The sequence below is a fragment of the Phascolarctos cinereus genome, unplaced genomic scaffold, assembly GCF_003287225.1.
Source record: "Phascolarctos cinereus isolate Bilbo 61053 unplaced genomic scaffold, phaCin_HiC Scaffold_1;HRSCAF=81, whole genome shotgun sequence".
In the NCBI taxonomy this organism is placed as follows: Eukaryota; Metazoa; Chordata; class Mammalia; order Diprotodontia; family Phascolarctidae; genus Phascolarctos; species Phascolarctos cinereus.
This window is the reverse complement of record NW_027555514.1, coordinates 264,990,686-265,017,502: the sequence shown is the minus strand read 5'-3', so window position 1 is coordinate 265,017,502 and position 26,817 is coordinate 264,990,686. Positions and strand designations below refer to the sequence as shown.

Genomic DNA, 26,817 nt, shown 5'->3' with positions numbered 1-26,817 from the left:
TTTCTGAGATCATAACTGAAAGAACGGATAGGATGCCGGCCTTGAAGGCAGGAAAACCTGAGTTCAGATGTGGTCTCTGATATTTACTAGCTGTTTAACCATGGGCAAGACACTCGATCTCTCTGGGCCTCAGTTTTCTCATCTGTAAAATGAGGAGTTTGACCTAGATGACTTCTAGATGGCCCTGACAGGTCTAAATCTATGATCCTATGAACTATAAAAATCCAGGGCGGGGTGGAAAATGTATACTACGTCAAGTACCCCTTGCGTGGAACTGGGTTTTTAAGGAGATGTAAGAGAGTCATCACTGGAAAGGATCAGTGTCTCAATGTGGCTCTTTGCACTCAGGCAGGTCCTTGCTAACTTTTTTCCCTCCAAATTCTGTTCTGGATAGATGGGTAACAAAAGTCTTCACTTCCTATATAATTAACAGTCTTCCCTGACCACCACATTTTACTAGCTCGGTGTAGTGTGAAAATGGACTTTAGAGTAGGGGCAGCAGAAACACTCTCACCTGGTTGTTGCATCTGACCTCCAGAACGTTGTTGTTATTGAGTCGTTCAGTCATGTCTGACTCTTTGTGATCCATGGAACATAGCACGACAGGACTGTCTATCCTCCATCATCTCCCAAAGTTCATGTTCATTGCTTCCATGACACTATTTATCTATTTCATCCTCTTCCATTCCTTTCTCCTATTGCCTTCAATCTTTCCCAACATCAGGGCTGTTTCCAATGAGTCTTGTCTTCTCATTAGGTGGCCAAAGTATTTAAGCTCCAGCTTCAGTATTTGACCTTCCAGTGAATAGCCTGAATTAATTTTTTTTAGGTATTGACTGATTTGATTTCATTACTGTCTAAGGGACTCTCAAAAGTTTCCAGCACCACAATTTTGAAGTGTTGATTCTGCAGTACTCAGTTTTTCTTTTAGTCCAACTCTTACAGCCATATATTGCTACTGGAAAAACCCTAGCTTTGGCCATACAGACCTTTGTTGTCAAGGTGATGTCTCTGCTTTTTAGTAGGCTATCTAGATTTGCCATAGCTTTCCTTTCAAGGAGCAAGTGTCTTTTTTGGCTGCAGTCACCATCTACAGTGATCTTTGAGCTCAAGAATATAAAATCTGACACTGCTTCCATTTCTTCTCCCTCTATTTGCCAGGAAATGATGGGACCAGTTGCAAAGATTTTAGTTGTTTTTTTAATGTTAAACTTTTATACTCTCCTCTTTCACCCTCATCAAGAGGCTTCCTAATTCTTCTTCACTTTCTGCCATCAGAATGGTATGATCTACATATCTGAGATTGTTGATATCTCTACTGGCAATCTTAATTCTGGCTTTTGAATCATCCAGCCTGGTATTTCACATGATGTATTCTGCATATGAGTTAAATAAATAAGGTGACAAGATACAGCCTTGTTGTATTCCTTTCCGAATCTTTTTTTTTTTTGGAGAACTGGGGACACCATAGGTGTGAAATGTTGTTTACACTGTCAGATGCAGTAATTGAATTGGCTTTCTTTTTAAAAATTTTCTATTTTATTTATTTGTTTGTTTGTTTATTTATTTTTAGTTTTTAACATTCACTTCCATAGGATTTTGAGTTACAAATTTTCTCCCCATCTCATCCCTCTCCCCACCCCAAGATGGCATGCATTCTGAATACCCCTTCCCCCAATCTGCCCTCTTTTCTATTCCACCCCCTTCTCTTATCCCCTTCCCCTTCTATTTTTCTGTAGGGCAGGATAGATTTCTATACCCCATTGCCTGTATATCTTATTTCCCAGTTGCATGTGAAAATAATTGGTTTTTTTGTTTTGTTCTGTTTTTTACTCTTTTTTTTTTCTTTTGTGAGGCAATTGGGGTCAAGTGACTTGCCCAGAGTCACACAGCTAGTAAGTGTTATGTGTCTGAGGCCAGATTTGAACTCAGGTACTCCTGACTTCAGGGCCGGCACTCTATCCACTGTGCCACCTAGCTGCCCCGTGAAAACAATTGTTAACATTTGTTTTTAAAACTTTGGGTTCTAAATTTTCTCCCTTCCTTCCTCCCCACCCACTCTCATTAAGCAGGTAAGCAACTCGATACAGGTTATACATGTGTAGTCATGTAAACCACTTCCATAGTAGTCATGTTGTAGAAAACTAAACTATATTTCCCTTCATCCTATCCTGCCCCCTGTTTATTCTATTCTCTCTTTTGGCCCTGTCCCTCCTCAAAAGGGTTTGCTTCTGATTACCCCCTCCCCCAATATGCCCTCTCTTTTATCATCCCCCTGTTCTCTTATTCCCTTTCCCCCTATTTTCCTCTAAGGTAAGATAGATTTCCACACCCAATTGAGTGTGTATGTTATTCCCTCCTTAAGCCAAATCCAATAAGAATAAGATTCACTCATTCCCTCTCACCTTCCCCCACTTCCCCTCCACTGTAAAAGCCTTTTTCTTATCTGTTTTATGTGAAATAATTTAGTCCATTCTACCTCTCTCTTTCTCCTTCTCTCAGTATAATCCTCTCACCCCTTAATTTTATTCTCTAGATATGACCCCTTCATCTTCAACTCACCCTGTGCCTTCTATCTGTCTGTCTATCTATCTATCTATCTATCTATCTATCTATCTATCTATCTATCTAATTTTTTTCCCCTCCAACTACTCTAATACTGACAAAGGTGTCATGAGTTACAAATATCATCTTTCCATACAGGAATATAAACAGTTCAACCTTAATAAATCTCTTATGATTTCTCTTTTCTGTTTACCTCTTCATGCTTCTCTTAAGTCTTGTATTTGAAAGCCAAATTTTCCATTCAGCTCTGGTCTTTTCATTAAGAATGCTTGAAAGTCCTCTATTTCACCAAATATCCATTTTTTCCTTTGAAGGATTATACTCAGTTTTGGTGGGTAGGTGATTCTTGGCTTTAATCCTATCTCCTTTGACCTCTGGAATATCATATATTAATCCCTGTGATCCTTTAATGTAGAAGCTGCTAAATCTTGTGTTATCCTGACTGTTTCCACAATACTTGAATTGTTTCTTGCTGGCTGCTTGCAACATTTTCTCCTTGACCTGGGAACTCTGGAACTTGGCTACAATATTCCTAGCAGTTTTCCTTTGGGGATCTCTTTCAGGAGGTGACCACCCTGTGGTTCTAGAATATTAGGGCAGTTTTCTTTGATAATTTCTTGAAAGATGATGTCCAGGCTCTTTTTTTGATCATGGCTTTCAGATAGTCCAATAATTTTTAAAATCTCTCTCCTGGATCTATTTTCCAGGTCAGTTGTTTTTCCAATGAGGTATTTCACATTGTCTTCTATTTTTTCATTCTTTTGATTTTGTTTTACGATGTCTTGGTTTCCCATAAAGTCACTAGCTTCCATTTGCTCCATTCTAATTTTTAAGGAAGTATTTTCTTCAGTGACCTTTTAGACTTCCTTTTCCATTTGGCCAATTCTGCTTTTGAAGGCATTGTTCTCCTCATTGGTTTTTTGGACCTCTTCTGCCATTTGGGTTAAGCTATTTTTTAAGGTGTTATTTTCTTCAATTTTGGGGGGATCTCCTTTAGCAAGCTGTTGACTTGTTTTTCATTATTTTCTTGCATCACTCCCATTTTTCTTCCCAGTTTTTCCTCTACTTCTCTTACTTGCTTCTCAAAATCCTTTTTGAGCTCTTCCATGGCTTGGGACTGATTCATATTTTTCTTGGAGGCTTTGGATGTAGGAGCTTTGACTTTGTTTTCTTCTTTTGATTTTATGTTTTGATCTTGTCACCAAAGAAAGATTCTATGGTCTGACTTTTTGCGCAGTTTGCTCATGATCCCAGCCAATTACTTGAGTTACAAACTCTTTGTTAAGGTAGGGGTCTGCTTCCAGTGTGGAGAATGTACTGTCCCAAGCTTCAGGGATTTTGTGCAGCTGTTTTCAGAGATACTTCTAGGGACCTGTAAATTTTCAGTGCTTCCAAGGTGGTACGATCAAGAATGAGATGTTTACTCCTTTCCTGGCCTGTACTCTTGTCTATGAGTGACCACAAGCACTCTTTTCTGCCTTGGAACGGTGAGGAGGATTTACTCTCCATGCCACTACAAGCTCTACCACGCCAGCGCTCCTCCTTGTCCCAGGACCGCCACCCAGAACTATGACACAGATCCAAGCATGAGAAAAGCAAGAGAATCCTGCCTCAGCACCAGCAAAGAGATCCTTGCAATCCCCCTCTGATCAGTCACTCAATTCCCTCTCTGTCCATGGGCCGAGCTCTTGAAGCAGTCACTGCCACTCTGGCACTGGAGCTGGGACTGAGCTTCTTTCTCACAGCAGTCACAGACTTTTATTACTGACCTTTTAAGTTGTCTTTGGTGTTTGTGGGTTGAGAAGTCTGGAAACCACCACAGCTGCCTGTGATTCAGTTCTGAGGGCTGCTCCAGGTTCATTCCTCTCTCAGCCTGGTGCAATAGATCTTTCCAACCAACCATCCAGGTTGTTTTGGGCTGGAAATTTGTTTCACTCTGTCTTTTTGTGGGTTCTGCTGCTCTAGAATTTGTTTAGAGACATTTTTTTTACAGGTATTTGGAGGGGTTTGGGGGAGAGCTCAAGCAAGTCACTGCTTTCACTCCACCATTCCTTTCCCAATCTTAAACCAATCAGTTGTTCCATGTTTGGTTCTAACTGTTGTCTAACCCGCATACAGGTTCCTTGGGAGACAAGTAAGATGATCTGGTACTCCCGTCTTTTTGAGCATTTGCCATGTTTTGTCGTGATCCACACAGTCAAACGCTTCAGTGTAGTCAGTGAAGCAGAAGTAGATGTTTTTTTCTGGAACTCCCTTGCTTTCTCCGTAATCCAGCAAATGTTGGCAAATTTGGTCTCTGGTTCCTCTGCCTCTTCGAAAACCAGCCTGTTCTGGTAATTCTCAGTTCACGTTTTACCAAAGCCTACCTTGCAGAATCTTAAGCGTAACCTTTTTGGGCACAATTGTTCCTTAATTTGAACGTTCCCTGGCATTGCCCTTCTTTAGGATTGAGACTAAATTGATCTTTTCCAATTCAGTGGCCACTGTTGAGTTTTCCAATTTTGCTGGCATATTAAGTGCAACACTTTAACAGCATCATCTTTTAGGATTTTAATAGCTCAGCTGGAATTTTTTCATCTCCACTAGCCTTATTGTTGTTAGCAATGCTTCCCTAGGGCTCTCTCAACTTTATTCTCCAAAATGTCTGCCTCTAGATCAGTAACTAAACTATCATGTTTATCAGTGATGTTAAGATCTTTCTTGTCTGGTTCTGTGTATTTTTGCCACCTCTTCCTAATATCTTCTACTTCTGTTAAGTCCCTATCATTTTTGTCTTTTATCATGCCCATTTTTTTCATGAAACATTCCCTTGATACGTCTAATTTTCTTGAAGAGATCTCGTCTTTCCCATTCTATTTCTTCTATTTCTTTGCATTACTCTTTTAAGAAAACCTTTTTATCTCTTCTTGCTATTCTCTGGAATTCCGCATTCCATTGGGTATATCTTTCCTTTTCACTGTCCTTCTTTCCTCAGCTATTTGTAAAGCCTCATCAGACAGCCATTTTGCTTTCTTGCTCTTTATTCTTTGGAATTTTTTTGTTGCTGCCTCCTGCACAATATTTTTAAACCTCTGTCCATAGTTCTTCAAGCACTCCATCTCTTAAATCTATTTATCACTTTTGCTTCATATTCATGAAGGATGTTATTTAAGTCATACCTATATGGTCTGGTGGTTTTCCCTATTTTCTATAATTTAAGTCTAAATGTGATCTGAGCCACAGTCAGCTCCCAAGTCTTGTTTCAACTGACTGTATAGAATTTTTCTACCTTCGGTTACAAAATACATGATCGATCTGATTTTGATATTGACCATCTGGGGATGTTCATGTGTAGAGCTGCCTTTTGGGTTGTTGAAAAAGAATATTTGCTGCAAAGATTCCAACTTTTGAGACCAGAATTCACTGTTTGACAAAAACTGCAAAGATAAAGTCAAAATGGATACATGATTTAAACAAAAAGGATGATATCATGAGCACATTAAGGGAGTACAGACTAATTTACCTGTCAGATCTATAAATAAGGGAAGAATCTGTGACCAAACAAGAAATAGGGAGCATTAACAGGATATAAAATGGATCATTTTGATTACATGAAATTAAAAAGGTTTTGCACAAACAAAAGCAATGCAGCCAAGATTAGAAGGAAAACAGAAAACTGGGGGGAAATTTTTTACAGCAAGGTTCTCTGATAAAGGCCTCATTTTTCAAATTTATAGAGGACTGAATCAAATTTATAAGAATACAGGTCATTTCACAATTGATAAATGGTTAAAGGATATGAACAGGCAGTTTTCTGATGAAGAAATCAAACCTATCTATAGTCATATGAAAAATGCTCTCAATTACTTAGATCAATTAGAGAAATGAAAATTAAAACAGCTCTGAGGTACCACCTCCCACCTTCCAGATTGGCTAACATGGCAGAAAAAGAAAATAACAAATGATGGAAGGGATGTGGAAAAATTGGGATACTAATGCATTGTTAGTGGAGTTGTGAACTGATCCAATCATTCTGGAGAACAATTTGGAACTATACCCAGGGAGCTATAAAATTGTGCATACCCTTTGACCCAGCAATACCACTAGTAGGTCTATATCCTGAAGAGATTAAAAAAAAAAAAGGAAAAAGACCTATCCGTACAAAATATTTATAGCAGCTCTTTTTGTGGTGGCAAAGAATTGGAAATTGAGGGGATGCCCTCTATTGGGGAATAGCTAAACAAGTTGTGGCATATGATTGTGATAGAATGCAATTTTGCTATAGGGAATGATGAATAGGTTGCTTTCAGAAAAACCTGGACAGATTTACATGAACTGATGAAAAGTGAAGTGAGCAGAACCAGAACACTGTACATAGTAACAGCGATAGTGTAACAATGATCAAACCGTGAATGACTTAGCTATTCTCAGCAATATAAAGATCCAAGACAATTCTGAAGGACTTTTGATGAAAAACGCTATCCACCTCCAGAGAAAGAACTCATGGAGTCTGAATGCAGATCAAAGCATATTATTTTTTGCATTCTTTTTTTCATTTTTTTTTGGTCTGTTTTCTTTTATAACATGACTAAATGGAAATGTTTTGCATAACTGCAAATGTATAACGTATATCAAATTGCTTGTCATCTCAAGGACGAGGGAGGAGGGGACAGGGAAACAATTTGGACCTTAAAATTTTTTTAAAAATGTTAAAAATTGTTTTTACATGTAATTGAAAAAGTAAAATATGTAAAAAAGGAAAAAGTGTTTGCTATTATCTTGACAAAACTCCATTAATCTCTGCCCTGCTTCATTTTGTACTCCAAATATCTTTTAATTTCCTACTTTAGCATTCCAATCCCCTTTGTGACATCCTTTTTTTTTGGGTGTTATTTCCTCATTTGTAAGTCTTCATAGAACTAATCAACTTTGACCTCTTCGGCAACATTCTTGGTGCATAGGCTTGTATCACTGTGATGTTGAACAGTTTGCCTTGGGTTTGAACTGATATTATTCAGTCATTTTTGAGGTTATACCCCAGTACTACTTTTCTCACTCTTTTATTAATGATGAGGGCTGATCCATTTCTTCCTAGGGTTTCTTGTCCACAATAGTATATGTAGTGATCACAGAATTAAATTCACCCATTCCTGTCCATTTAAATTCACTGACAGCCTCAATGTTAATTTTCCATCTCCTGTCTGAACGCATCCACCTACGAACCACATTGGTTCATAGAATGTTGGCCATTAGCATCCTGCAGGTCTTGTCATTTATCTGCTTTATAATCTCTCTGCTGTTCTTTGCTGTCCTATTTCTCACAGCAATTGCTTAATACACTCTGCCTGTACCCACACCCTATTAGACAGCAGATGACTTAGCCTCCCTATCACTTAGAGAGTCTCCTGATATCACAGGAGCCTCATTAGCATCAATCCCAGCAAACCTGACAAAGCCAGGCAAACATGGTAAAAAGTAACCAGAAACTGGCATTTCCCCCCAAGTTGGATTAAAAAAAACACACACAAAAAAACACCTATTAACAAGATGACAAAAATGTGCTGTAACCATGGCTCCTTTTGAAGGGGGCAACTAGGTGGCACCGTAAATAGTGTTAAACGTGGAGTCAGGAAGACCCAAGTTCAAACCTAGCCTCAGACACCGTGTCACCCGGGGTAAGGTGCTTAATCCCGTTTGCCTCAGTTTCTTCATCTGTAAGACAATGTGGAGAAGGAAATGGCAAACCACTCCAGTACCTTTGCCAAGGAAATCCCAAAAAGAGGTCACAAAGAGTTGGATGCAACTGAAAAAAGACTGAACTCCCGAAATTTTTCCTTTGTTTCAAAAAATCTTTATCTAGCTGCCAAAAATAAATAAATAAAAATGTACATGTATGTATGTTACATATGTGAATGTTATAATCAGGTAAGCCATAATCTTGAAAGCAAGCTCCCTGGGGCCAGGGTGTTGCTATCCATCATATTCTCAGTATTTCAGTAGGCACTTATTAATAAAATGCTTGTCGATTTGGGGAAATTGTTGCCCTTAGTAGCCAGTTATAGCCAGTATTTTATGTTCTAGTTATTTTTTCACTTTTCAGGTTTTCCTTTTTTTTTGGGGGGTGGGGGAAGAGGAGTATTATCTTCGTCATTTCTTATGGTTCAAGGTTTCATCAGACACATGCCACAATTTGCTTAGCCACACCCCTAGAAATACATGAGTTTCTAGTTTCCCTCTCTCATTCTCTGAGAATATTTTTATAACCTGGGTCAAAGGTAAATCTAATGCTTTTCCAAATGATGAAAAGCAACATCTATGTAACAAAAACAGTATTTATCCTTGGCACCCCCACTGTTCTTACAGCAATTTATAGTTATCAGAACTTTCTCCCCCCCTCTTATAACAGAATGCGTGAAGAGAAATTGAGAGAAAAGCAGAAATCCCAGGAAGAAAAAATAAGAATTGCCTTAGAAAGAGCAATGTCAGAACCAAAGAGAAAGGTTAGTGTTTTATCAATACTCATTACTTTTTTTTTTACCAACCAGGAGAAAAATATCTTTAAAATGTCCTAGCTTTACTATTTACTGGCTTTGTGACCTTCAGCAAATATTGAGGGCAACTGAAGTTTAGAGAGTTATCTGCAAAACAGATACAATACTCACATAATTGCGCTCACTGTGGCAGCACATGCGAAAATTGAAATGATAGAGAGGAGTATGGCCCCTGCACAAGAATGACCTTTTTATTTTTTTTTTAGGCAATTGGGGTTAAGTGACTTGCTCAGGGTCATACAGCTAGTAAGTGTCAAGTGTTTAGTCTGAGGCCAGATTTCAAATTTGAACTCAGGTCCTCCTGACTTCAGGGCCCATGCTCTATCCACTGCGCCACCTAGCTGCCCCAAGAATGACCAGCAAACTGTAGAATCACTTCATATTTTTGGGAGGAAATTTGAAATTCAAAATGAAAAAACTAATGTTTTAAAAAAAACACTTGTAACCTTATATAGTTATGGTCAAATAGCTAAATATACTTTATAATTCTAGTAATCAATATTTTAAGTCTGTTTTTGGAATGGCAGGTGTTACTAAAGTAATTTTATATTATTAAACAGAAGAGAATTATGGACAGAAACATTAACTTTTTTTTCCTTTGCTACAGATGGGAAGGAAACTTGTATATCGTTCACAACCTATAACGAACGTCAAACAAAAAATACATTTTGTGGATGACACCAAGTCAAAAGTACTGGAAGATCACTATTTTTTCAGTTGAACAAAATCAGTCAGACACATACCTTAATTTTCAGGTAAAAGCCTGAAAATTATTTATTTTTTGTTAGGTTTTAAGTTTGCATTTTTTTCCCAAGAGTAACAATTTTTGTTTTAAAGAATGAATGTCATTCAGGTTTGTATCTCCAAATTCCAGTAAACCCAATCCTTCTAGAACCTTTTACTTATTTTTATAACATTTTTATCAGAAGATGGGGATTAAAAAAAAAAAAACCAACCACCAGAAAAAGTAATTCTAAAAGGCTAGTGGTTTGCTTCACTGAGGTCTTCTATCCTGATTCTAACCACAAATATAAAGTGGACAAAAGTGCTTGGTTTTGAAGGAATGAACCCCAGGATGCATTTAATTCTCTCAGCTAAGTAAACCAAAGGCCTATAGAACAGAAGTCTAAACAGAAGCATTGTTTTCTGAATATATCCTGACCTTACACTCATTCTGGCCATGAGCTATTAAAATATATGCATACATTTTAGTATGTTGATTACACAAGCAATTTTATAAGCAAAAATGTTGAGAAATGGACACTTCTAAATATGAAATCAAAAGAAACACTTCCAAAGTCAGAATTAGCAGAGAAGCAGCTGCAGAATTATATCGTCCCTTCCTGAAATCACAAATACTATTTTACCTTCAGGAAAATTCCCCCAAAGGGGATGTCAATCTTTTTAACCCTTGGAACATAGAAAATATATAGATACATCTTGAAGAGAAGGCAGTTTGTCTTTTGCTATTATAGCTCTACAAACTACCTATTTCCTAAGTTTTGAATTTTTGTTCTGAATTTGAACAAATGAAAATACCTTCAACTCACCAAAGTTCATGGAGAACAAGTTACAGACCTAAAGACAAATACAAACTGAAAAACAAACAAATCTTTATTTCTAGAAATATACAAAAGAAATCCCTACCCCATCCCACCCCAGAAAAGACGTTATTCTCGCATTTCCCCATCTTCTTCCTCTTCTTCAACACCTCTGATGTAAAGGACATTATTGCACCTGTAAACAGAATTATAATTAATTTTGTGGCTCCAAGTAGGAAAAAGTCACAGCATTTACTGTGGTGGCTGTAAATTAGTTTTGTACTGTATTTTTAGGTATACAATTCAGAATGTTAAGTATGTACCTTTGTATACTATTTCTAAACTGTTTTCAGGCTATAGAGAATGTAGCACTCATTTTCATCGTATAATTAATATAGCAACTTTCCTATGTTGTTAAGAAGGCAGACATACTTGCGAAATATTCACAAGAAAAGTAGGGGAATGGCATCTGGAGAAAACATAAGCCATACCCATTGAAAACAAATTATCTGGTACAACTAACCAAAGCTCCTGTAATTTATGAATGTCAAAAAACAGGTATCCAGCTAAGACCCAGACTGTTCAATTTCAACAAAAAGAACATCTTGAAAACGAACATTATTTTAAAATATTTAAATCCTTTCTTTGACCATTAATCTAACAATTGTAAGGATTCCTATTTGTAGAACACTGTTAAATAGTTAGTGATGTTAAAAGCCAAAAAAAGGGGGGGGGATTTGGAAAATGAAGCATCAGTCAGTTTGTATCAAGAGACATTTCTGTGTTTGTGGTAATCTATACACACTGCTGCTCTGAGAGAATTACCTTATTAAAACTTCACCAAGGTGTCCAGACAATGCCCATCTATGTATTCTTCTGTATTTGCAAGCTTTTAAACAAAAAGAAAATAAATCAGCAAAGCTGAATGAGGGGAAAAATGTATAAACCAACTAAATCTGGAGAGTTAACTGAGGCCATTCTATAGAAATACAAATCTATTTATCCACAAATGATTAACAACAAACAGTTTAACATTAAAAACTATTCTAAGTTATATTATTACATCTGTTCAGACAACAACTGACTGATATGTAAAACTGTTACACAATAAAAGTTTGCTTCAAAATGTTTGCTTTTTATACTTTTTAAAATTTCCATAGAGGAATTTTACATAATTTCCCTTTCTGGCAGACTTGAAAATTCAAGCATAGAAAACTATCAACTCATAATAGGTTGTGATCCAAAAGTTTATTAGTAAACCATTTGTTATAAAGCTAATAGTTTATAATTCCATAGAGACAAAGCAGTTAGATCGAGATTTTTTTGAAGATACTAAGAAGGACTTGAAGACAGGGTATTTCAAGTGCCTTAGAAGCTGATGACCCTGGCTCTTAAGAGATCTAATTTCATGTAAAAAAAATGCTTAGTTTTCCTTTTCCTGAATTCAAATGTATCATTCCTATTACTCTCTTGCTCACTGGCCATGATTCCTATTATTATTCTTTGGCTCAGGAATGGAACAAAGAGCAAATGGAAAAAGAAAAATGTTCTGTCAAATGGGAAAAAGCTCAAAGAGAGAAAGGAAAAGAGAAAAGTTGTTAAAGACAATAAGGATCTGTAGAACGCAAACTCCTTGAGGATAAAGGCCTGGTTTTTTTGGTCCTAGTATTCACAGACCCTGCACAGGGGTGGGGAACCTGTGACCTCTAGGCCAGGCTACAGGTTCCCCACTCCCATCCTAGTACAATGTCTAGACACAAAGTAAACACTCAATAAATGCTCACTGAATTCAAGGTGAAAAAAGATTGTCTGAAATAGAACTGAACTACACAAAGTCAAAAAGCAGGAAAAGCCAGGATTGGTGGATTTCTCCCACCAGGCACTGGGTAGTGCCATCCATGGAAGGCAACCTGGCTGTCATCTGGAGCAAGGAGTGGGGAATGTGGTTGTTTGAGCAATGGAAGCAGTATTTGATTACATATTGGATATTTACAAGTCTGCTCTTCATAACTTACTTTGGAAGTATAATCAGTTATTTTCATCTCAGAATACCAGTCAGTTTTCTAAATTATCAGTATTTTATAAATGGAGGCAAAACTAGCCTAAAAACTGTCCGGCCTGCCAGATGCAAGAGTTATTTGTGAAAAACAACATTCTTTTTTTCTGGCATTATCTAGCTAGAGCAAAGATTACTACACTGGAGAAAAGCTTGCCATCGGCATCCTGGGGCACTTGGTCGTACTCATATGTTCTTCACGGTAGAAGTGATGGAGGTGGGAAATTTAGGTTATTGGTAGTGACCACCCTTGCTGCTTCCCAGAGCTATCTTTTATATAATCTGTACTGGTTTGTGATAGAGGTGAGGGAAAGAGCCTACCTTTTGTTTTTAATTTCCAAACCCACTAGTAAAATCCTACTCTGACGCCTCATGAAATGGCTCCACAAAATTATCAGGCAGATCCCTACTGGGGATGTGACAGCAGCTGGAGCACGGCCTCACCTAATTCAGAAAGGCTCGTCTTCTGAAAGGTGGAGACCAGGGGATAACTATGTACAGTAGGGGTTAACACTTTTTTGGGGGGTAGGGGGTGGGATGGGCTCCTTTGGCAGTCTGATGAAGCCTATGGATGGGGCTTTTCTCAGAAAAATTTTTTTTTCATGCAGAAAATAAATTTTTCCTCAAAGAAAATTTATCACATGCCTCTAACTCATTTAAGAAAAACATACTCTCTTTTTTCAAGAGCTAATTTCAATTGTGCTTTACTAAGATAATACTCTGAAGAAATAGCTACAAGTCCATCTCCACTTACATTCTTCAATATTGCATCAACACATTTATTTAAACTGAAAAAAACACATGAAGCACTTGGTTACATTCACAATAATTCAAATTCTGAATTCATTTTCCTAACAAAAATCTTTCATTTTCCTCTTAAGCTTTTTAACCCTTTAAGAGTTGCTTGTGAAAACCTGTGAATCAAGGGACATTTAGGTAACAGAAAACCTGAAGTATTAAGTAATCCAAAGGGCAGTGGGAGGGCACTGGGGTGAGTAAGTGGATTACCGCTTGCTACCAATATGCCCAGCAAATGTTACACCCAAGCTGGCTCCTCTTTTGTTGTGGTTTCAGTCCTTTCAGTTGTGCCCAACTCTTCATGATCCCATTTGGGGGTATTTGTAGCAAAGACAGTTTGCCACTTCCTTCTCCAGCTCATTTTACAACTGAGGCAAACAGGGTTAAATGACTTGCCCAGGGTCACACAATACTAAGTGTCTGAGGCCCGACTTGAACTTGGATCTTCCTGACTCCAGGCTCCACTCTACTGTGCCACCTAGCTGCCCTCTTACCTCAAGTAAATTAAGACATTATAGCCCGAAGCTTCCAATGAGAGGACCTAAGGCTTCATTCATTAAAATGATGACTACATTCCACAGCAATTGTGGACTAGGCCCCAACTCTCAGACAGCAAGTGAAGTGAGTCTGTGTGGCTTGCCACCAGCTGGGGTTTAGCTTACTTGCATGTTCATGTAGCCATCTACAGAGACCAGGTAACCTTTGTACTCCATTCCCCACTTAAGCTTCACCATCACTGGCTTCCCTGTCAGTCCATTCAGGAACGGTTTGGGGTTGAGGGGTAAACTCTGTACAAAAGACAATAGTTTGAATGAGATAATGAAAGTAATACATCAGTCAGGAAAGAGAAAAAGTCATTAAGCTAGCTTTCATAGGATCTCAAGTAATGGAAGAACATTAGGGTTTATTTAGTCCAACTTTCTTTTTTGACAGATAAGCCCAGAAGTCCACTCCTGATTTGTTCATAAATTACCCTATATTACATCCAGTTTCCCAGTGCCCAAACTATACCAAGTCCTGCTACATTAAACCCCTTTAATTTTTGATTTGATGAAACAGAATTGGGTGAGATGGATAAATTAACATTAGTTTAATCAACAGCTCCAGATTCCTCCTCTACCAAGCCCCCAGAATGACAGAAGTTTCAGAAAGAATAAAGACCACCCCATCATTTTTACAGAGGAAGAAACCAAAGCTCAGAGACCGTATGCTGCTTGAGGGCAAGGACTGTCTTTGGCCTTTTTGCATCCTCAGTGCCTGGCCCCAAGCAAGTACTCAATAAATGTTTATTGACTGACCTGCCCTAGTTCCCACAGCTGATACAGGGGCCCAGCAGGGACCTGAACCCTATTCTCTAAGACCAAAGCTATGTTCCCTACATTGTGACAACCTACAGTCAGTCACCTCCACACCACAAGGCACTGTAGAAGGCCAACAGGGAAGGAAAACTAGAATAGATATGTTTACTTTTTTTTTTTAAGGCCTATAATTAAGAAAACGGCCAAACTAAGAGGAAAATGGTGGGATTTTTTTGCATTTGAGGAAACTGAAGCTCAAAGACAATAATAATATATAATAAGACTACAATAATAACTCTAAGAGTTTAAAGAGAGCACAAAGTGGAAGTGGACAGCCAGGAGCTGTCTAGAGTGATATGAGGATTACCTGATCTTAGATTATTATTATTATTACAAATAATAGCAGTAAAACAATATCACAGAGCGCTGAAACCCACGAGCTGAATCACACAGTGTCTGAGGACCCTTTTAGCGCCAATTCTCTGCCTAGCGCTGTCTCTCTTGAGACTCAGTTTCCCGGTCTGTAAAGGGGCTGGCCCATCTGGTCAGTGAGGCTCGTTCAAGCTCTAGAATCTGCCCAGGGTTTCCCAGGGCCTCAGTTTCCCGGACTGTAAAGTGAAGGGGTCGGCCCAGACGGCCGCTGAGGGCCCCCACGAGGCCGGTCCCCTCCTCCTGCCATGCAGCTCCGAGGTCGCTCTACGCGGGTTAAGTTCTACGAGCCCACATGAGCTCCCTTCTGGCCCCGCCCTCGCCCCCCAGTCCTTTCAAATGGCCGCTTCCAGAAGGCTCTCAAGCCGAGCACTTGGGCGAGACCAACTGGAATCCGGGGGGAGCGTGGGCGGGGAAAACGGGGCTCGATAACAGACTGGCGAGCCGCTCCTCTCGCGAGACCGGGGGTGGGGAGGGGGGAGCAAGGAAGAAAGGGCCGAGGGAGGCCGCTCCCGCCCCCCAGAGCAAATGAATGGGCAAGGCGGGAAGCGAGAGCCTGTGGGGACGCTCTTCACGCCGCAACCACGGCGGCGGCCGCCGCCGCCGCCGCATCCTTACCATCGTGACCACCGAAGAGCGCCACGGGCCGCCCGCCGCCGCCGATTCTCCCGCGCCCACGTGAAGCGAGCCGCCGCCGCCGCCACTGCCTCCGCCTCCCTCTAGCCGGCAATCGTACGGAAGGCAGAGAAATGGCCGCCAGCCGGGAACGCGAACTTTCACCCCTCACCCCGGCTCCCTTGTCACTGCTCTCCTCCCCCGCTCTCCACCTCCCGGGCCTCTCGGATTGGATGGAAGCAGGTGGGTGGTGATTGGATGCGGGGCGGGGTGGAGCCGAGGCTCGTGCCCAGGCTACTCAGTGCGCAAGCGCAGGTGGTGGTCCGCCCCTGCGCCGAATGTGGCCGACAGTCGCCTTGGTCCGTTAGAAGCTTAGTGTGAGGGACGCGTTCTCACGCTACCCTCAGACACCTGGCGGAGATTTTTTAAAACTTTTCCCCCTAAAGTGACCTGGCCATTTCTTTGCACTTGAGTATTTTCCCGTGCCCTAATCCGGGAAACGGCTCTTCCTGACTGGACGCTGCCTCTGCGGACGGGGCAGTGCCCCAGAAGCGGCCTCCTGGGAGGAGGGGGGGTGGCTGTAGGTATCGAGCCCCCGGGGCGTCGTGGTTGGCCCTCCTCTGGGGCCTGGGTTTGCTACTTAAGTCACCGCGAGGAGTGCCGGGAAGCGGTCTGGGACGCGTGTCTGGGAAGGCCCCTCCCTCACGTGACCAAGTCCCGCCTCCCCCGCTTCTGTTGGACCGCCTCAGCCTCAATTTCCTAATCCTAAAAAAATAAATAAATAAATAAAAGGGAGGTCGGGTCTCTGAGCACCCGTCCAGCTGCTGTAAATCGCATTCTACTCTTCATTCGTGCTGTGATTAGAAGGAAAATCGTTCCTTGGAGCTGGAAGAGTGTTTAGGCCAGTCTGCCCTTCTTTATGTTTTCAAATACATAGGATTGCATTGCAATATGTTTATGTCGAATGATATATTGTTGAAATATTATTTGGCTTGATTTTGTTGAAATTTAATTTGTTAAACCATAAATCAAAATTATTTAATTCTCACAACAACCCTGGGAGGTAGGTGCTGTTATTTACCCCGTTTTATAGAGGAAGAAATTGAGACAAACAGAGGGTGAGTGACTTGCTTAGGGTCCCCAGGCTAGTAAGCGACTGAGGCTGGGTTAGGCCCAACTCATCCCACTTAACCCTTAAGTAAACTACGGTGGCTCTCTGTTAGTTGCAGGAGCAGATCACCTTAATCTTAAAGCTTAAGCTTTGATAACTTAAAACTGCACCAAGACTTTTGGAACATTCTATATAAACTCTGGCATTTTAAACTCTGAATAGTCTGACCCCTCCTACCCTTCCAGATTTCTCGCATCCACATGCTGTATAATTACTCTTGATAGAGAAGTCAGCAGGCATTTCTTAAGCCATGCCATGTGCCAGGCACTTGTGCTAAGCAATGAGGATACGAAGAAAGGCAAGAAGTAGTTCCTCTTATGAAGGAGCTGTTAGCCTAATGGGGGAGACAACATAAAAATAACTACAACGATATACAGAATAAATTGGAGAATGTCAACAGAGTGAAGGCACTAGTATTAAAGAGAATAGGGGAAAGTTTCTAGTAAGCAGGTGAGATTTTAACAGGAAACTGAAGGAAGTCAGAGAAGCCAAGAGTTGAAGATGAGGGGGCAAATTCCAGACTTTGGGAGGGCTGCAGTGAGTAAAAATGCTTGGGAAGTGGAGTGTCAGGTGGATCCCGTTTGTAGAGAGGAGTAAGGTGTAAGAAGACCAGGTAGAAAGGGGCCAGATTAAGAACTTTAAAAGAAAAACAGGATTTTATATGTGATCCACTATCCTTCGTGCCTTGAATGCTCTGTCTCCAAGCCACATCTCTTTAGAATCCCTGAGAGGCCTTTCACCATCTCCCCCCAGCCCATCTAAGATTATCCTTCACCTGCTCTATGGCTTGTATGTTTCATATGGATGTTGTTCCTCCCCCACCATTCAAATATAAGCTGCTCGAATGTAGAGATTTTTTTTTGCCTTAGTTTGTAGCCCCCAGTTCTTGACACAGTAAACACTAGAATTCTTCTTGATTGATTTTACAGTTGAGAGAACAGGCCCAGGGAGAGGAATTGTCTTGCCCAGGTTCATACAATTTGTAAACGGCAAAGCCAAAATTTGTGCTTAGATATTCTACAAATCCAAGATTCTTTTCACTATGCCATATTCAGTTAATTCAAGTCAGCAATCTTCAGTGCCTACTCTGTGCACAGGACTGCTAGACTTTGGGAATACACAGACAAAATAAAACACAGAAGCTGACTGTTGAGTGCACAACAGTTTGATTAGGGAGAGTACACTAATAACTTGGGGAGTTGGGAAAGGCTGACTGATGGAGGTAGCCTAGACCAAGTCTTGAAGGAGTTAGGAACATGGTCCTAAGACTTGCTCAGTCTGATCATCCAAGCCAGACAATCTTAGTAACATAGGATCACAGCCCCAGAACTCAGAAGGAGCCTGGGGTTCATCATTTTACAGAGGGGGGTCCAGTGAAGTGACAGGACATTCTAGGTTATAAAGGTAGGAAGTGTCTAGCTGCGATTCAGACCCATGTTTTCTGACTCCACAGGTATCGTCTCCAGGCCCTTGACATGGTGTCAGTCTTTTAGGATTGGTCAGATAATATCTGAGAGGAAGCCTGTTCAGAAAGATGGAAGTCACCTTCCTTTATATTCTCCCTTGGTCAGAACACCTCTGGAGCATTGTGCTTAGTTATTGGTGCCACATTTTATATAGGACACTGACGAGCTAGAACTTGTCCAAAGGAAGGCAGCCAAAGTAGGGGGCTGGAGACAATGACATGTCAGTTGAAGGAAGATGGGGTTAGTTTAGCCTGGGAAAGAGAAGACTCATCAGGGAGATGAATCTTCCCTAAGAGGATTTTCTCCCGTAGTCTACCCGTGAATTAACAAGCATTTATGAAGTACCTGTTACATGCCAGGGATTGTGCTAGGTACTGAGGATACAGAAACAAAAATGAAAGATCTCTTCCCTTGAAAAGTTTTCATTCATTCTCAGTAGAGACAGCCTGAATGTAACAAAATATAAGTTAAATTTTTTTGGAGTGGGGGAAAGAATGCTAGCATCTGTAGGATTAAGAAAAGCCTTATATGGAAAGTGACACTTAAACAGTTTTGAAGAAAACAAAGTAGGTCTCCATGGATTGGGGAATGAAAAAACAGCCAATGAAATCAGATTGAGTAATTGTAATGATTAATCTGCCCGAAAAAGAGATGAGAAATCACCTTTCTCCTTATAGTAGGGATTTTATAGACAAAAAATTTTATATACAGTCAGATATGGTCCCTGTATTGCTTGGTTTTAACTTTTTTTTTTTTGTCTAGGCAATGGGATTGAGTTGCCCAGGGTCACACAGCTAGTAAATGTTAATGTGTCTGAGGTGGGATTTGAACTCAAGGTCCTCCTGAATCCAGGGCTGGTGCTCTATCCACTGCGCCACTAGCTGTCCCTTAACTTTTTATTATAAAGGAGGAATAGCTAGAGGGAGGTGGGCATATCTGAAAATTGTAATGTTAAAAGGCATCAATAAAATTTATCTTTAAGGAATACTGATTTTTTTTATATGTGGGTCTTTTCTTGTTAACAGTATGTCTTTGATTATAGTCTCTGGAAAAATCTGAAGGAATATGAATACCTTAGTGACTTTTCTTACATATTATCCCATTTTACACATGAATGAGCAAGAATAGATAATCAACTTTCCCATGTTCACAAAGCTAGCAGCTGCTTGAGACTGGTTTCAAATTAGGTTTCCTAAGTGCATGGTGAGAACCCTTGTTTGCCAAGCCATGGCTGCCCCAGAGAAGTGAAAAAGTAGGGACTTCAGTATTTATTGTCCTCTCAATCCTCCCCTCCCTTTTTAAGAATGGTTTCCTCAATTTTTTCTCATGTTTTACTTTGCTTCCTTCAAATAAGTTGAAAAATGATCCCTCAGTAGTGGCAAAATTCTGTCACCATTAGCATGACCTCATCTGCATATACTTGAACTGGTCCAGCTTCACCTTATTTTTGTTTTGTTTCTTTCTTTTGTTTTCTACACTGATGGTGTAGTCCTGTGGTGATCCATGGAAAAAAGGGTTTTGTTTTTGTTTTTGTTTTTTTAATAGAAATCTTAACAGATTCTTTCAGTTTCATCTTTAAATGCTTTGGGGATGATCTGGCTTATTTAAGTGTTACAGCAAGCTTTCTGAAAACTCGTGTTTCTTTCCATACTTCTGGATATTTCATTAGACAATTCTACTCTTCCACAGTATTCTTCAGGAATGTTGCAAATGAGTTTATATTCTAATCTATTATCCATTGCCCTCGGCTGCCACATCTGTTTGGCAAGGAGAGCAAATGTTTGCTGACTGGGGCCGTGCTGTCCTGACTGATGAGAATCCACTATATCTAGCTGCTTTCACCCCCCCCCAATCGTGCATCACCCCAGGTGTCTTCCTGCCATGCTGCCCTGCTAGTTCTGCACCCTCTGAAGAGGGCTTTCAGAGAGCCCTGAGGAGCTAAGTCACTCAGCTGGGAAACTCCTGTCCTGGGGCTATGTTGTCCTAATTACATCTAGTAGGCTCTAGACCCCTGACCAGGCTTTACCCTGGCCATGTTCCTGCCATGCTGAGTGTCTTTACCACCCTTGCTCCTACCAGTTCTCCACCTGTTGCTTTGGGAATAGTCATCGAATCAGCACTACCATTGCTTCTGGAAAGGATGTGTCAGTTGATTGCCTTACTGCTCTAATCACCCTCTCTGTGATCTCACAGACCAAAATATCCTTCCCTAACCACCACTTTCTTGTATGTGTTATATTCCTCCTATACTTATAGGATGTAAGCTCCTTAAGGACAAGGATTGTCTCCCTTTTTTGATTCCTGAGTGCTCAGCACAGTGCACATAGTAAGAACTTGTAATTCAGTAATTCAATCATTCTTTCATTCATGGCCTTTCGGGTGCCTTAGGAAGACTATTTTGTCAGCTGTGTGGTGGATAGATTAGAGAGGGAAAAGACTAGAATCAGAGCGACTAGTTAATAAAGCTATTACAATGGTCCCGTAGAAAATTAATGATGGCTTGAACTAGAGTGGTGATCATGTGAGTGAAGAGGACATATGTTGTAGAGAGAATTGATAAGACTTGGTAACTAATTAATTAGGGAGAGGAACTGGATCTGTGATTTCATTGGTATGTGGAATTTTGCATAAGGAAACTCCTTTGCTAAGGTAGGTTGACCACTTAAAGTCTTAGTTGCCTAGAGAGAGCTAAGAAGCTAAGTGGTTACCCAGGGTCTCACAGCCAATCCGTGTCAGAATTGATCCCAAGCCTTCCTGGCTCTTTATCTCCTATGAAAAACTGCCTTTTCCTCCATTGCCACTGGATATAGAAGGCAAAGGAGAGGGAAATATCAAGGATGACCCTGAATTTATAAACTTAGGGGAATAACAGGATGGTGGTGCCCTCCACAGAAATAGATTTGTAAAAAGGCTAGGTTTGTAGAGAGCGATGTTTTCAGTTCCATTTTGGGCATGCTGCAGTTGAGATGCCAAAGGGACATTGTGGCGAAGAAGTCCAGTGGGAATTTGGTGATGTGGGACTTAAGTTAAGACTAGAAATTAGAACTGAGTGTATAGATTTGGGAACCACCAGCATAGGCTTGACAATTGAACTCATGGGAGCAAAGGAGATTACCAGGGGAGACAGTGTAGAGAGGGAAGAGAAGGCCCAGTGCAGATCCTTAGGTAATTCCTGTGCTTAGCAGAGAGAAGATAGATGATGATCTAGTAAACAAAAAAATTATATATATATATTGAAAGGTTATCACATGGAAAACAGATTAGACTTTGGCTTGGCCTTGGGCCAGAACCAGGTACAATGGATAGAAACTGCAGAGAGGCAAGTTTCAGCTCAATATAAGGAAAAAGCTCTGAAAATTATATCTTCCAAAGTGAAATTGGCTGCCGTGGGAAATAGTGAATTTCCATTCACTGGAGATCTTTAAGTGTGGGCCGAATGATCACTCCCTAGGGATATTTTAGAGGAGATTTCTATTCAAGTATGGTTGGACCATATTTCCTTCAAGATCTCTGAAATCTTGTGCATCTCTGAAATCCTATGATTCTAGCATTGCCTTGAATTCTGTCATAATTCTAGAGGAATATTATACCATTATTATCCCTTCTATTCTACCTTCATGCCCTTTAAAAATCTTTCTTGCATTTAATACATTAATCTTTCATTATTGATAATTATATATATTTAATTTCTCCTTTATATCTCCAGCACCTAATGAAGTCCTTTGCGAATAGAAGATGCATAACATGTGTTTATTGAATTGATTTGAGTTCAGTAATCACTCTGAATTCCCTGTTCTATGAAATGGATAATAATGCTGAATTACAATCCCTTTCTCAGAAATGGTGAGCATTTGAATGTAGAAAAAACTTTGGGCTTCTCAAGGAGAGCCCAAGTAGATGAGTACAAATGTGTTTTGAACTAGCACAACCTAGTACTCACAAAGTTTTGGAAAACTAACTGTAACAGCAAAGCTAATCTCCCTGAAATCCTAAATGCCTTTTCCACTGCTTTGAGTACGTCTTAAACTCGGCATATTTAGCATCTCTGTTTACAAGATGTTCTTAACACTAAATACTAAGCAACAGCAAAAGAACCCAAGCTAAAAACCCACCTGGGTTTTATTCTTTTACCTCCACAATTGATGGTCAACTATATGGATTGGATTGGTTTCAATAGTTTTTTTTTTCTCTTTTCAAGTGGACTGAAGGGGAACCAAAACCAGCCAAAAAGACTGAATTCAACAAACATTTCATTCAGCATCATTGATCATGTGTGTACTGAGGCAGTAAAGGAAGAAAAGCTGAAAAAGCAGGTATGTCCTATATATATAGTTATATGTAGTATAAAGAAAGTCATGTAATAAAAGGCTTCTTGTAAAGTTTTAAGGAATCTTTGAGAAGGTACTGCTAACAGTAAGGACATATAATGTAACATAAGTTAATTAAGATGTGACCTGTTATATTGTAATATTTCAGTACCCCCAAAATCTATTTTTTAAAAACAATTATTTTATTTTTCAATTAACAAGCACTTATTTTCTTTCCTTTTCTCCCTCTTTCCTTCCTTTCCCGTGACCCCTGAAAAAAAGCAAAAAGAAAAAACTTGTGTAACAAAAGTACATAGTTAAGCAAAACAAATCCTCACACTGGCTGGCAGAAAAATGTATATCTCTTTCTGTGTCGTGGGTCCATTACTTCCTTGTCAGGAGGGTTGCTTCCTCATGGCTCCTCTGGAATCATGGTTGGTCATTATTTTGGTCAGAATTCTTAAGTCTTTCCAAGTTGTTTGTGAAATGATCTATTTTTCCTCACCTTGTACAGATAAATACAATAGTGTCTCTAGATTGGAGGTTCCCAAACTCGCTTGATCTACTGCCCCCTTCTCAAAAAAAATTACTCAGCATCCCCCTGGAAATCGACTTTCTTTAGCCTTTAATGTTTGTTTGTTTTTTTAAATTTGAATCATTTCAAAAAGACATAAAATATTTTTTAAATGATGCTTTTTAAATTTAATAATTTATTGTAAAGTTGTGGTTTTTTCCTGCTTTGAAATTTTGATGACGTAATATTTTGTTGTATAACTGTATAGTATCAGATTGTAAACAAGTCATAACATGCACATATTCCTGCCAGTGCATGCTGAACTTCTGACAATGAGCAACATGCTCGCCTGCCAATACTTGCTTATTAAGACCTGTTGGCAGACTTCAATGCTGATTGTTTATAGCTTGCATTTTGTGTGTTTATGGAAAATAATGTAATCACTGCATAACAGATGAAATATGTACGAATGGTTTTTCGAATTTTTCTTCTCTTCTCTTCTTTCCTTATACTTTTACCACCCCTAATTTTTATTCAATGCCTCCCAATTGCACCCAAGGCTACTACTGTTAGTGCTACTACTGTCACTGTTACTGGCCTGGATTGTTCCAGCACCTGCCAGTTTGGGAACCTATGAAAACCATTTTCATAGGATGTTTTGGTAAATGAAAAGAACCATCACTTGACGTACAGCTTTCTGGCCACGAGCCTCCACCAACTGAACTAGGTTTTGGGGTGATAGTCAGTTGAAGCCTTTCTAGCTAGGTAAAACTCATCAGAGCTTACGCTTTACTGAGATAGCCTTTGAGAGCCCGGGGTCAGCTCTGGAATACGGTGAAACATTGGAGTATCAAAGCAATAATAGTCTCAACTTTTGCAGGGATAACATTCCTCGAAAACAGCGTGAAAGTAAAAAATGCAAATGTTGATAACATTGAATCTGTGGGAAATAGGAGTTAGCTCCCGTGACCACCAAAAACTGTAATCTTTTGCTAGAGATTGCTGAAAATACACTTTTCTGCATATACTTTTTTGTAACAAAACATTGATTCTGATAATATGGACTTTTCCTAACACATTACTGTGAGATATACCGTAAGATGCATTACACAAAATAAAATTGGTAACATGCAAAACATTCCCTAGAACTCTATGACCTTTTTTGTAAACATCTCAATAAAAACCACATTAACTTCAGACAATATTCGCTTCTCATATCACTTGAAATCTACAGAATCATAAGTATTGTAAAGCAAATAAAATTCTTGAAACTAAAATATTTTAAACTTGAATCTTACCCTCCATTGTGTCAGATTGTGGTATGAGAGTGTTGTACTATATACTATTCTGCTGTAAACCTCTACCTTGGCTGCACTCTGAAAAACAACGGAGAGGTTGCTGGGACTTTAGCTGCTGCTGCTGGGAAAATGCCAAGACTGGCATGGATGACATTGGAGATCCTTGTGAAGGGCTCACCAGTTTGACTGCACACAGCCTGGCACGAAGTCTCTTTAACAACTTTATTTTCTTACTAAGCTGCATCACTGGCTTGGCACACTTGGGCTTAGAGCCCAAAGGGCTTGCACTATGCTTTGGAGGCATAATTGCAGCACAAAACTTGAGCTTTAAAGGCAAACAATGAAAATATGCAGTGAATGCATGGGGAGCTCTTTACATGGTCGGTTGAACAAGACCAGTGAAGTACCCAGTAGGAGACCAGCCACTCGACAAACTTGCGCTGCTAACGCACCTCTCATTTTTTTTTTCCTCTACTGTGCAAAACCATGAATATTCGTGATTGCCAATACCAGAATGAAAATGAGTTTACAAATAAAATCACATGAATACTTGAAGTCATGAAAATTAAACAGGAGAATGTTGAGGATTGACTATCTTAGAATTATTTCATAATTTGGGTCATCATGGGCTTAGGTAACTAGTGTAACCTTCCTAAGGGGCAAATTATTCCAGCCCTTTCTCCATTTGCCCTAAATATCACCCCATGTGCTGAAGGTGCTACTTGCTAACACCAGATAGAAGGACTCTGCCATTGGATTGCTGTAGGGAAGCTCTTCAAGGGTATCGTGGTCCTTTCAGTAACTCAGGTTTGCAACTGACTTCTCAGTTTCCCTCCCCCCACAGATCCAATCAGTTGCCAATTCTTGTTGATTTTGCCTCTACAATTTCCATTGTATCTGTCAGTTTTCTTTCAGAGGTTTCTCTAGGTAGAAACAGAAGTTTTATTCTAGCAAGTCTCGCATGAGAATTGGGCATCACCTACCCAGGGCAGACTGGAGTAGGGAGGCAGGGTACAAGCAGCAAGCAAGCAGTTATATACCCCTAGACAAACACATTCTAAGAAAACCCCACCCTCCCACCTTTTAACCTGAATCTCTTCATCCCCACTGTTAGGTAAGAGACCTTACATTCTACCCAGAAACTAAGAGATACATTTTACCCAAAACAAGCTTGGAAGCTAGAAGATTGCCTTATATGGCAAAGATAAGGCTGGGGTGGTGGTTACAAAACAAGGGAGGGGGTACCGGGCAACAGGTATATGACCCGATCACATGATTTACAGGAAAATGAGACTTAGGCCCGGCTAATGCTAAAGCCTTAACTAAATTTCGGGGCCTAGCTTCTGTTTCATATGAGAAACTTTCAGTTGTCCTACACATCTTCCTGCCTCATATCTCTCTGCTTTCTATTCTGTTATCTATGCAGTTGCCAAAATGATGTTTGGGAAGTACTGGTCTGTCCAGGCCCCACCCAGTAAACTCCAGTGGCTCCCTATTATCTCTAGAGTCAAATGCAGACTCCTGTGTTTGGCATTTAAAGTCCTTTAAAAGAGGACTCTCTCAAAGAAATGACTACCAATCCTCTGTTACTGCATGGTGAAAACATATTTCTTTTTACAGATTAACATGTGCCTGTTTGGAAGCCAGGTGGCGCAGGGAATAGAGCACTGGGCCTAGAATCAGAAAGCCTCCTCTTCCTGGGTTCAGATCTGGCCTCAGACACTAGCTGTGTAGCCCTGGGCCAGTCACTTAATCCTTGTTTGCCTCAGTTTCCTCATGTGTAAAATGAGTTGGATAAGGAAATGGCAACCACTCCATTATCTCTGCCAGGAAAACCCCCAAAGGGATCACAGAGAGTCAGACATGACGGAAACTGCTGAACAGCAACAAAAACATGGAACAGACCCATGACAATCTCCACGTCTGGTCTGGATCACAAGAATCGCTCAGACAGGCGGGCAAAGAAAGACCTTTTATAACCTCTCGGAAAAAGAATCAAAAGGTGAGAGGCACAGTACGATGAGTTAGGCAGTGTGTATAGGAAGGACACAAGCTGAAGTTGGCTTGAAGCCCTTCATTTCCTACCTAGAAGCAGTGAGCTTTCCCTTAGCTTTTTTTCAGGTTAGCAATACGTAATCTAACCATAAGTCTTGGCAGCATTGTCAAGGATTTTAGAAGAGAGTTAAGATAGGCCTAAGGTCCTGATTCTACAACTCTTATGGACCTTTC

The 26,817-nt window shown here is 40.1% G+C and overlaps 2 protein-coding genes across 2 annotated transcripts in view; one reads left to right on the top strand and one right to left on the bottom strand.

The window, feature by feature from the left end:
* Positions 1 to 10,053, top strand: part of CCDC38 (coiled-coil domain containing 38) — a 52,962-nt gene extending 42,909 nt beyond the window's left edge. The window contains exons 16-17 of the mRNA XM_078150419.1: positions 8,951 to 9,044; positions 9,703 to 10,053. Coding sequence (XP_078006545.1) covers positions 8,951 to 9,044; positions 9,703 to 9,816 — 208 coding nt within the window. The 3' untranslated portion in view covers positions 9,817 to 10,053. The remainder of the gene's footprint in view (positions 1 to 8,950; positions 9,045 to 9,702) is intronic.
* A 638-nt stretch (positions 10,054 to 10,691) lies between these two features.
* Positions 10,692 to 16,475, bottom strand: SNRPF (small nuclear ribonucleoprotein polypeptide F). Its single transcript, XM_021006487.2, is given in 5 exon segments — positions 10,692 to 10,832; positions 11,462 to 11,495; positions 11,498 to 11,525; positions 14,153 to 14,278; positions 15,836 to 16,475. Coding segments are annotated over 5 exon segments (258 nt in total). The 5' UTR covers positions 15,839 to 16,475; the 3' UTR covers positions 10,692 to 10,765.
* Positions 16,476 to 26,817: the final 10,342 nt, after the last annotated feature.